We start from the raw sequence: 11,646 nt of genomic DNA, 5'->3' as shown, positions 1-11,646 counted from the left end.
AAAAGTCTGACTTTTCTCTCAAAAACAGTCCCGAAAAATTCTTGCGAGTATTGGATTTTTTTTTCCGAGGAAAATTTACAGCTTGATGTTGTTTCTCCAACACGGGCTTTACTTCTCGAAAATCTTGAAATTTGAATTTTCTTGAAAGTACAGCAGACCTCACTTTTAACCCGGTAAAATTGCGACCTTCAAAATATCCTTTCTTTTCCTCTCTCCAAAACCACCACTTTGAAAACGTTGTCCTATTTTTGTGGCAAATATGGGACTTTTCTTGAACATCTGCTGGGGAAGCGTTTCACGAGTCGACAAACTCGTGAATGTGCCAAAGTTGTCAAAAGTCGAGCGGGAACCACGTAGTGTGTACGGGCGCCTCCAGCCACAAATGTTTGTACATGATTCTTGTGATATCGATGATAAATACGCCGACTCTTGGTATGCACGAGTGCTTTCTGCTCCACTCGGACGTGTCTTTATTCTTCACTTTTGGAATTTTATGTTGGTTTCAGTGGAGCAAAATCATATTTCTTTTTTTTTTCCATTCTTGGCTTGTTTTATAGTGTGGCCTGGCACAATATTTTCATTTGTTTTTAGTTTGTCATCCTTATGATGATATGACGACCATTGTTTTCTTGCCAATCACACTTGTGTTCTATTTATTCTTATTTTATTTGTAATTTTTGCGGAAAGCTATTTGGGAACTCTGGGAAATGGCTTTGTCCCGCACACCGTACGTGAGGTGATGAATGTGTTTGTAAAGGAGTGTACAAAATGTCATGTCCACATTAAAAAAAAAAAAAAAAAAGCTGACGTTGATAAGAAGAACAGTAATGACGAGGGACGTCCAGGAGTGACGGCAATGGACCAACATGCCCAGGGAAAATGTGCAATATTTATTCCACAAACACACACCAGAGCAAGTGAAAGTGAGGAACGGCCCAAAGGGGCTTTGGCCGAGTTCGCGGTGCATATGGACAAAAGTATTTGGACGCCAGGCCAATTTGTATGTATTGGTAGTTACGCACACTTCGAAATACACACACACACACAAAAAAAATAATGATGGGATGCAAAGCAAGCCAACTTTTTCTAAAAAGATGGAGGACATTTTTTTCATGTCTGACTACGTCTGAAAATGTTTTACCTTTTTCCTCAAAAAAGGGAAAACTTTCTTCTCAAAAGAGACATTTTTCCCGAAAATGATGCTTTCCTGTAAGAAAATGTACTACTTTTTTTCTTGTTAATAGGACCTTTTTTCCCCTCAAAAAGAGGTCATTTCTTGCCAAATCAGCCCCCAAAAATTGCAAAATGTAACCAAGCAGATTTTGATTTGAATGAAACTTGCTGTACTGTATCACGATGACACAACACGATGTCAAAAATACTTGGACATGGAATGTTGGATTATTTTGTGAAGGGTTGGATAAAAATCTCTTATTTTCTGAAAAATACACTTACAAATATTCTGGGCTTTTTTTTCTTGAAATGTCACACTTTTTTTCTCTAAAATACGCTTTTTGCTAGAATGTACAACGGTCAAACTATTCACGAAAATATACATTTTGCAAAATTACTTTTTTCTTGACTAATTTTTTTTCCCAAAAACCGACTTTTTGAAAATGTATGATTTATCTTTAAAATAGTGCATTTTTTTTCTCAAAAATGCCATCAACTCTTTGTCATATAACGTTTTATGTATATATATGAATTTTCTAAAACCGCGGCTTTCACAAAAACAATTTATTTAGATTTGGACTTCGTTTTTTTTTCTTGTAAATGTATCCCTTTTTTCTCATTTTAATTTTTCTCAAAAATGTACGACTTCATGAAAACAAATGACTTCTTTTGAAAATATTTGACTTGTTGGAAATGACACTCTCAAAAACATTTGACCTCTAAAAAATATACAATTTCATTCTCGACACTGCTATTAAATATTTTCTAAAATATTTCAAATATCTGGAGGACTTCACAATCAAAATGACCGCTAATAGGGAACAAAAAAAACTTGCCCAGCCAGCCATTTTATGTGGTGGGACATTCAATAACACATACAACCTCTGACTCATGAGAGGCAAGAAATACTGTACAGGGGAACTTCATTTTTCGTATGATTAATTTTTTTGACAATTTAACTTCATCTAAATCTTATCCCTGTTTTTGTATATCCGCTTGGTTTTCCTTGGAGGGGGAGTGGGGTGGACAGTCCATTTTAGCAAAATAAATTTGCTGAAATTCATTCGCTTTTATCCAAACCACCCCGTAAATTGTGTAGAAAGGGTTGAACAGATGGTAGGGCATATTACACAACGCGAGCAATGCGTACCCAGTTGCATTCATAAACTTGACAAACAAGCAGATATTTCTTTTCACCTGTGTGTTCATCATCAGCATCATCATCATCAGGTCCCGTCACCGTCCACACAAGGAGCCCTGATCCATGCGGGCTCTGTGTCGATGGAGGCTGCGTTCATCTTTAGTTCTACAGAAAAGAATCCAAAGAAGTCCTGTTGGTAACTGAACATATTGTCTTTGGAATGACTGCAAAGTGGCAGTTTGTAAATAAAAGGCGCGAGTATTGAAACGAAGCCGTTCGAGATACAGCACTGTTTTCAGCCATTGTAGCCGACACTAGCAAACTAACATCAAAATGCAACAAAAAAAATCTTCAAAAATGCTTGCTTTAAAGGCACGCTATGTCCTCGTGTTAGCGATACAAGCACACAATAAAACGGTACATATTTTTGTTTTGGCACAACTTACGTCAAATTCAGGATGTGGTGTCCCTCTGACCGGAAACCGCAGAAACGAATATTTGCCATAGGTTCCCAGGTGTGTGTTGGTAATCTATTAGCCAGCAGAGGGGGCTATTCCTGGCTGCATTCGGAGCGGAAGGGCTTTCAATTGAATTCGCGCCCATTGGCGTGAAAAATCAAGAAAACAGGGACGTGTGTGTTGATGGGTAAACGGCTTAAATTATATTCCTTTTTTTGCAGTGTATAAACAACAGAAATACATTGTGTCATATTTTGTCCTCTATTCACACTCACCTAAATTTATATTACAAGACAAGAAACATTTGAATATATTTTGGATGTGAAAAGAACAGTTTTAGTATTTACCTCATTAGCAAAAACAAACTAAATATAATTTGAACTAATTATTAGTAAGGAAGGATAATTAGTTTAAAAAAAAAGTGATATGCATAATCAAGAGAATGAAGAAGTGTCCTGCTGCAGATGACTGCCATGTATCCCCAATAGACAGAAAAAATACTCAACTTTTTCCAAAAATAATATTAATCTTTTTTTTTTTTTTTAATAAAAAATGTATTACTTCTGGTGAAGATATACAACTTTTGTTTACTTGTTAAGTTGCATTTTTTTCTCTTGGAGTCCAAGCCCCACAAAAAAAAACCTACTTAAAAAAAAACGCTTTCATGAAAACATAATTCTTCAACAAAAAAATTTACTTTTTCCTGCAAACATTGAGACTTATTGCTTAAAAGTGTTTGACTTTGACTGAAAAAACTTAATTTTTTTCTCCAGGGTACACCTTTTCATGAAAACATTTTTTTCCCTTGAAAATATTCAACTTTATTAAAAACATTTTATCTTGAAAATGTTTGCCTTTTTTCCGCAAAAACGTTCAACTTCTCAAAAATATTCATCAGAAAAAAAATAATTCAGGTTTTTCTTGAAAATGTCCGACTTTTGAGCTAACTTTAAACTTATCTAAGTGACTTTTTTTTAATGTATGACTTTCTCAAACATATGACTTCAAACTAAAACTTTTTTTGTCACACTGCATGTTTTTTTATTCTTAATTTTGTTTTTTCAATCTGAAAAAAAAGTATGACTTTTATCTAAAATATATAGACATCTTCCGTGAGCTTTTTATCTCCAAGTGTGCCCAAGCGTAGCCTCGAGTGCCTATCTGTTGAGCCCCAGCATTCTCTGGAAGGAGCTGCCATCTCCCTTGGTGGCTTGCTACGTGGACAAAAAAAAACAACACCCACCCCGCCCAAAAAAATCACAATCACAAACAAAAAGAGATGTACTTTCTAACTGTGGTATTTTTGAACCATGTTTTGTATATTCTTGTGTATTACCTTGTTGATGTCTTTGTGTTTCTCCCTGCTGACGATCTCCTCGATGATCTCACCCTCACCTCGCACTAATCTGAAGGAGTGCACATCACCTTCTTGTAGTTTAGCTTCAGAGGCTAACAAGAACAACACAACAGCTAACGCCTCACCTGGTGCGCCCCGTTTCAGGATCGACCACTCTACGGATGACGCTCTGCCGGGCGTCGTATTCCTCCTTGGTCAGAGGCCTTCTGGTGGCCAGCCGGGACTTCTGCTCATCCGTCATCACTGCGCACATCACAAACCAACACACAAGAGACTTACCATTATGCTCCCAGAATTCTACCTAGCAACAAAACGATTTCTTCCTGAACCCAATGATCCCAACCAATAATTCCGTTCCAATAAAAAAAAAAAAAAAAAAAAAAAAATTTCGTCCTTGAATTTTGCCCCAAGACTAATAACTGCGCTCCCTTGAACAAATGATTATGCTCCCAGAAATTCTTCCTAACAACCAACAATTGCCATCCTTTGAGCAAATGCCTGCGCTCCTTGACTCCTGCCCAGCAACAAATGAGTGCTCTCCCGGTTCAAATGATTTAGTTGTGTTGTTGCGGGTCACCTGGGCCGAGCTCGACACCGCCTTCGTCGCTCTGCCAAAGCTCCAGCGAGGAGGAAGGTTTGGGTGGAGGGATGCTAAGCGGCTCAGCGAGCTGCATCAGCCTCTTCTGTATATCGTCCACCTTCGTCGTCTTCTTCTCCTCCTCCACTTTCCTCTTCTTCAGTTTCTTTTTCTTCTCCTTCTTGCGCCGCTTTTTCAGCTTGGCCTGCTTCTTCTTTGACTTCTTCTTGGCTTTCTTCTTCTTCTTTTTTTTCTTCGTTTCATCACCGGACGACGGAGAAGACGACGACGACGAGGAGGAGGACGAGGAAGAGGAAGAAGATGAAGAGGAGCTTCGTCTTCGCTTTTTCTTTTGTGTTTTTACACCTGACGGCATGAAAAGAGTTAATTCCCCCCAAATAAAAAGTGTTTTGTTATCATTGTGCCGCGTTTGTGTGGTGCTAACCTTGACTTTTGTGTGACTTTTTCTTTGATTTGCTCCGACTTCTGCTGCTGGAAGACGACGATGAGGAAGAGGAGGACGGAGACCTTCGTCGTTTTTCTTTCTCATTTTTCTCCAGTTTTCCGCTTCTTTTCGGGGATCTGCCTCGGTCCATTTCCGTTTATGTAGTGTCTTGATATGTCAACCGAAATAATGACGACCCATTATAGGAGTTGATTGTCCACTGCAGGGATGTTAATGGCTGGTCCGCCAACTATTTGTTTCCGACAGGCAATTCCTTCAGCTGCTTTTAGTTCCCACCTCAATATGAAAGATACGTATAAAATTTCTCAATTACTGCCGAAAGACCTCGTCTCTCTCTCACACACACATACACACACTGCATTCTACCCATTTTCACGTCCTGGGCTCACTCCTTTTCTCCCAACACTTTCATGGATCCTCCTGCAAAGCAACTATACCTCAACACACCCTGCTTTCCTTTTTATCAAAATATTTCAACACCAAACTGTCCCAATTTCAGCTGTAATTTACCCAGAAAGCAATTAGCAAGGACAAAGAAATGTTGTAGTAACTGGTCTTTAAACGTGAAGGTCGGGGAACTTCATATTTTTACATCAATTACTTTTTGTAGTGGTTTGCAAAAACAGTTGAGGCAATTTGTTTATTAAAAGAAGACTAACTGAAAGAAGGAAACAACAGAGACTGAGAAGAATCGTCACAAATCTTTATTTAAGCTTTCACAAAGGCATTAGTGAATTTTTAAAGCTTTTGAATACTGGTCAACGCGCTCCTGATGGAGTCAGCCCTTTTTTTTTTTTTTTTAATCAACACTGCACCACTTTGCTCTTGAGGTGAATGCCGCCACCATGCGCTCCTTAAATACCGCATACGCCGCTGAAGCAATAAATATAAACAATCTCTGGTGATCCTGTTGAAAACAGTAGGCCCAGTCAAAATTGAATTCTGTCACATGAGTAGATGTAACAGACAAACGTGGCTGAACACATGGAAGGGGTTTAAAAAAAATTCCGCCTTAAACACTTCCAGGCCAAGATAATAATAGAAAAAAGAAAAAAAACATTGAAGGGGGGGTTGGAATGTTTTGTTTTGGGGATTCATTGCCTCCCGAATTAGGACGCGGCCGCCATGCGGATCCTCTCGGGAGGATAGAGCAGGACGTTCTTGGCCGCTTTGATAGTGTTCTTCATGAGCATAGCCACCGTCATGGGCCCCACGCCGCCTGGCACTGGCGTGATGAAGCCCGCCTTCTGTCGCACACCTGACAAACACACAGAAAAAAAATACAATTTTAAAAACAACTATGGACAATTACACAAAAAAGCCACTTTCAGCTTTGATATGCATCCATTATTTGGTAGTGATGGGGTGATAAAAGTGCCTCTCAAGGTTGCCTTGTTGAGCAAAAATATTGACAAGTCTTCTCCTAATTACACTTTCATCCAACTCCTTTTTGTGTGTAGGTGCAATTCTTTTTTTTGGGGGGGGGTAGAAAATATGTTGTTTGGGTTTCATTAAAAAAAAAAAAAAAATTACCTTCAAAATCCACATCTCCAACTAGCCTGCTTTTCCCGGTGATCGGGTCCTGCACCCGATTGATGCCCACGTCAATGACGGCCGCCCCTTCTTTAATCATGTCGGCGGTTATGAGATTGGGAATTCCTGAGGCAAAATGAGAAAAAAAAAAAAAAAAAAAAAAGACACTTAGAATATTCATGCCATTAACGCAATGTGGATTACACAACAAGGAGGAAGTTTTGTCACACCTGCAGCAGCGATGACGATGTCCGCGATTTGAGTGTGATGTCGGAGTTGATCCTTGGGAGTGTAACGGTGGGAGATGGTCACGGTGGCGTCGCCTGTTGGCACATGTTAGCATTTACTCAAAAGATCAATATAAGAGGACGGCACTCTTGTGGACCAGCCGACTTGGGAGATTCACTGTATTACGACAAAAGGCAAAACATCTCAAGAAAGAGGCGGCGAGGTGCTCACCTCCCGGTCTCTCGTGCCGTCCGTCCGTGTGCAGCAGCATGGCGATGGGCATGCCCACATTCTTGGAGCGGCCCGCCACCACTACATTCTTGCCCACAGTGGGAATGCCTGCATACACAACACACACACACATGCTTTTCTTTAGAGGAGACCCATCACAATGTGACATCGACTTTTTCTTTATGAAAGATCAGCTAAGGATGCAAACATGTTTGATGGTGTGCTTGATTCCAAAGGCAAAGTTGAATACAAGGAAGTAGCGCTTCTCCTTAGAACACCACCTTGCCCCAGGCCTCCTAACCGCACCCTCTTGACTCCTCCCCCTCATTCTGACTCCTCTGAAGTAAACTCCCCATTCCTCTTGCCCCAATGACATCTCCTTTCCTCTTTTAACCACACCTCCATTCTATCTCATCCTTCACTCAAACTACACATCCTCACTGTCCCCTCCAAAGTGCAGGAAAAAAGTGTCAGCCCTAGCTGGAGGTCGGCACTGCGCTTACCTGTGCGTTTGATGATCTCCATGACCCCCCAGGGAGTGGCGGGCAACATGGTGGACTGATCCAGGCACATGCGGCCCACGTTGACCACGTGGAAGCCGTCCACGTCCTTGGTGGGGGCGACGGCGTTGCAGATGGCGCGCTCATCAATGTGGTCTGCACGCCCACAAACATCAAGCATTAACCTCTCTTCTTTCATCTTTTTTTTTTTTAACCCAGTTTAATGCAAATATGCAAATATGCACTGAAAGCACAAGTTTTGGCGTTTGGTGCACTTGATATTGCAACTGTGCTTATCGTATACCCACCCGGCAGAGGCAGTTGTACCAGCAGGCCGTCCACACGATGGTCCGTGTTGAGCTTAAAGATGAGGTCCAACAGCTCTTCCTCGCTGATGTCGGAGCGCTTAAGGATGGTCTCGCTGGAGATTCCTGAGGGAGACGGTCCAAAAAGTACAGTCAGTATACACTGAATTTATTGTGATTCTTATTATTACGTTGAGATACGTTCCAGGCCCGCCCGCAATCGGTGCAAATCTTGAGTACACAGCCCGCGCGTGCGCCATGTCCTTACCGACGTCGGCGGCCGATCGGGTCTTGTTGAGGACGTACGAGTGGCTGGCCGGGTTGTCGCCGACCAGAATCACGCTGAGGTGAGGCCGCCGGTGTCCGGCCAACATCCATTTTTCCACGTCGGACCGCGCCTCGTCCCGGATCTGGCGAGCCAGCTTCTTTCCTGAGATGACCACTGCCTCCTGCCTGAGGAGCACACATCCAGACAACAAGATTGATTGGAATCCCACCATTCACCAAAAACCATTTCATCTGTTGTGTCCATGTGAAGTTCACATGACAACATACAGTACGATTCTAAAACTGGATTTGCATTTTTTTTTAATATACGATAGTAGCCTTTTGGGTAAGTCATCTTTCCTCGAGACGTCGCCAACTACTGGGCTGGCATGCACATTACAGACTTTTTAGTCACGTTCAGTCATGCTTGAGGTTGAATGACAACAAGTAAAGGCATGACAACTTAGCATTTCAACAGGGGTGTGTTGACTTTTTATATCCACTGTACATAGGAGCTGCCAAAACAACACTATTTTCAGCTATCCAGCGTTGCGTTTCATTGCCGACTGGTACAGTGAATACTCTGGCACACACTACCACCTGTAGCCTCTAAAATTAGGCGCTAGTAGAGCTGACTGGGCCATATGTTCTCACATTCACACAGGAACACACGCGCACACACACACACAGTCACACGCAGGCACACTGGAGCCGAGCAGTAACTCCAGACTGATCACCATGCCAGCGAAGCAAAGTGGAGACTGTTGCAAAGAAGGGAGGGGAAGGAAAAAAATGTTCTTCACAAAAAGTCTTTGGGGAGCAGCTGTAGTATGGTGTAATTTACTGTGTGACCTTACCGCAAGCCAAACGATTACCGGAGCCAAGTTTTGCGCTTACATAACCGAAGCCACACACCAGAGGGAGGAGAACGGCAAGGAATTGAGAAGTAATGAGGCATCCAGTGGTGATGTAACGGCGCTATTGTGATGCCAGAGCCAATTACAGCAATTTGTGGAGGAAAAGTAGCACACCTACATTTGAAAATGGAACTTTTTAATCTGCTTGTGGTTTTACTTCACAATATATTTGAAGATTAAAAAAAAACGCCTGCATTTTAATGAAAATGTATGCAGTAAATTATAAAAAAGGACAACTGGAAATGCTGTTTTTAAATTAATACCAAGAAAAAAATTAAAAAACACACATTGCTTCCCTTCTTAATAATTAAAAAAACCCAAATCTAACATAAAAGTGAACCTCTATATCTTTGTGCAATATTTTGAACAAAAAAAAAATCCCAAATTATCAAAAACAGTTTTAAATAAATACGATGAACTGATACATCAAATAAAATCAAATGCATCAAAATAAACAAAAGTGCAACGAAAACTTGACGACTGCTGGCTTCTTTTCGAAACATTACATTTAACACGGCAGAAATGTGTAATTTTTCCTTTTTCTCCGAATAAATTCATTACAAAAACATAAATTAAAATACGTGGCGTGCTGAACATTGCATTTCTAGTCACCACGAGCCTCCGTTTGCTTAGTGGAAACAGTCATTTTTGGAGGAGGAAAAAAAAAAAGACCCTTAATATTGTCCTTTATGCTGACTCGAGAATTTATTTTTATTTCAAGTACAGTATGCGCTGGAGATCAAATTTTATGATGCACACACAAGCTCAACTTGTGACTTCTGCTGGACACGAGGTCGAAGTTAATTCAATTAACTACTAAATACCAGCACGGGACATCTGACCTTTTAACACGTAGCAGTGTGCTTCATTACTGTGCACGTGAAGGAGATGACTTTGAAAATGGGGGTCATGTGTGTGTGAAGGGCCGATCTGGCCTCCTTCCAAAACTGCAACAGGGTGCAAACGCTCGGGTAGATTTCATCATCCACCCTGCTGTAATACCGGCGTGACGCTAGAGGGCGCTTTATCGAACCAATGAGATAACATTCAGTTGGCCGCTTAAAAACTCCCGCTTTCGAGGCTCAAATCGAACCACTGGCTGATACTAAAGCCTAAACAATGAAAAACGGAAGAAGCAATCATTTTCAACGACAGAGATGGTGCGGAAGAAGAAGGAAGCCACGGTAAGTAGTGGTAGCGCGGTCGTTTATATGGCGGAGGCAACGGTGCTCACCTCGAGGCGGATGTGTGAAGGAGACACAGCTGATGACGAGAGTGCTGGCACACTTTCCTGAGAGTCCTGGCCGCTGCCATGGTGGTTGAGAAGGCTGAAGTTAGAAGACGGCAAACCGGCCGAGCGACGAGGAAGGAGGAAGAAGAGCGAAGGGAGCTCCCTGGGCTGACAGAACGTCGTTGTCTGTGAGGACAGGAAGAGCTGCAGAGGTGATTTATATACGACCCCGCCCATTGTTTGCGTCACCGTGACGTTTTCAGGCCGCCCGGCCCCTCCCCCGCTGCCTCGAATCGGCTGATGACATAATTTCACTTTTTTGCTCTATGTCCTTGATTGTTGTCTTTGAGACGTTGGCAATCCTGATTGGCACCATGCAAATGTAGCCAATGTTGGTGGCTGGCAACATATTCACACTGCACTTGTGTAAAAGTACAGATACTTGTGTAAAAAGCAATTCTAAGAGAAGTACTGAAATCGATTTCTTAAAACTCAGAAATGTCCAACAGTCAGCACACTCCAGACTGTCATTTTCCATCCATCCATTTTCCGAACCTGTTTATTCTCATTAGGGTCGCGGGGGTGCTGGAGCCTTTCCCAGCTGTCTTCGGGCAGTAGGCGGGGGACACCCTGAACCGTTTGCCAGCCAATCGCAGGGCACACAGAGACGAACAACCATGCACGCTCACACTCACACCTAGGGACAATTTAGTGTGTTCAATCAGCCTGCCATGCATGTTTTTGGAATGTGGGAGGAAACCGGAGTTTGGCCGTGTTTTTTTATGACAAAAACATTTGCTTAGGGATTGTGGATGTAACTGTTTTTAATCTCCAGCCGGGAGCTTGTATTGTTATCGTGTTTGAAATGCATTTGCAAGTTAACCCGAGGGAGCTGCACAATTCAAATTACATGTGCAAAAAAATAAAAAATAAATAAAAAAAGACTTCTTAGTCACGCAGTAACCTTGGTGTTGTTGACATACAACATCTTGTGTTTAATTTTGGCCTCAAAGAGCTCCTACCAAATTGATACATTGTTTTTCCTAATAGCTCAAGGCGTCCTTGTCGAAATGTTTCATTTCTTGTGGTTTCTGATAATGAACGGGAGGGGGAAAAAAAACCCAGAGGCATTCAAAGTTGAGACAGCAAACTAACTGGAACACGAGGCTATCTTGTGGTTGACCTATCTCAGTAAGCGAGATTGTGATTGGTCGCAGCTAGGGCAGGCTGCTGATCATCACAAGATTCAGGAAACTTCAGTG

General features: G+C 41.8%; 2 protein-coding genes and 1 long non-coding RNA gene across 3 annotated transcripts; all 3 read right to left on the bottom strand.

Moving 5' to 3' along the window:
* Positions 1-3,316: 3,316 nt before the first annotated feature.
* Positions 3,317-3,603, bottom strand: LOC109525213 (uncharacterized). The gene is made up of 2 exons (XR_002170097.1): positions 3,567-3,603; positions 3,317-3,414 (listed from the first exon to the last, which is right to left on the bottom strand). It is a non-coding gene; the product is annotated as an uncharacterized LOC109525213 (long non-coding RNA).
* Positions 3,604-3,788: 185 nt separating this feature from the next.
* On the bottom strand, positions 3,789-5,013 carry arl6ip4 (ADP-ribosylation factor-like 6 interacting protein 4; the record flags this gene model as incomplete). The annotated part of the gene is made up of 4 exons (XM_019885528.1): positions 3,789-3,986; positions 4,109-4,178; positions 4,255-4,372; positions 4,707-5,013. Coding segments are annotated over 4 exons (552 nt in total), but the record flags the coding sequence as incomplete, so codon positions are not given.
* Positions 5,014-5,854: 841 nt separating this feature from the next.
* Positions 5,855-10,591, bottom strand: mthfd2 (methylenetetrahydrofolate dehydrogenase (NADP+ dependent) 2, methenyltetrahydrofolate cyclohydrolase). Its single transcript, XM_019885521.1, has 8 exons — positions 10,388-10,591; positions 8,238-8,422; positions 7,973-8,095; positions 7,668-7,820; positions 7,165-7,272; positions 6,936-7,028; positions 6,706-6,831; positions 5,855-6,430 (listed from the first exon to the last, which is right to left on the bottom strand). Exons 1-8 carry the CDS (start codon positions 10,465-10,467, stop codon positions 6,282-6,284), a joined length of 1,017 nt encoding a protein of 338 aa, XP_019741080.1. The 5' UTR covers positions 10,468-10,591; the 3' UTR covers positions 5,855-6,281.
* Positions 10,592-11,646: the final 1,055 nt, after the last annotated feature.

Source organism: Hippocampus comes, unplaced genomic scaffold (assembly GCF_001891065.2).
Source record: "Hippocampus comes isolate QL1 unplaced genomic scaffold, H_comes_QL1_v1.1 scaffold78, whole genome shotgun sequence".
NCBI lineage: Eukaryota > Metazoa > Chordata > Actinopteri > Syngnathiformes > Syngnathidae > Hippocampus > Hippocampus comes.
The sequence above is the reverse complement of the archived record's forward strand: the minus strand, read 5'-3'. Positions and strand labels throughout refer to the sequence as shown.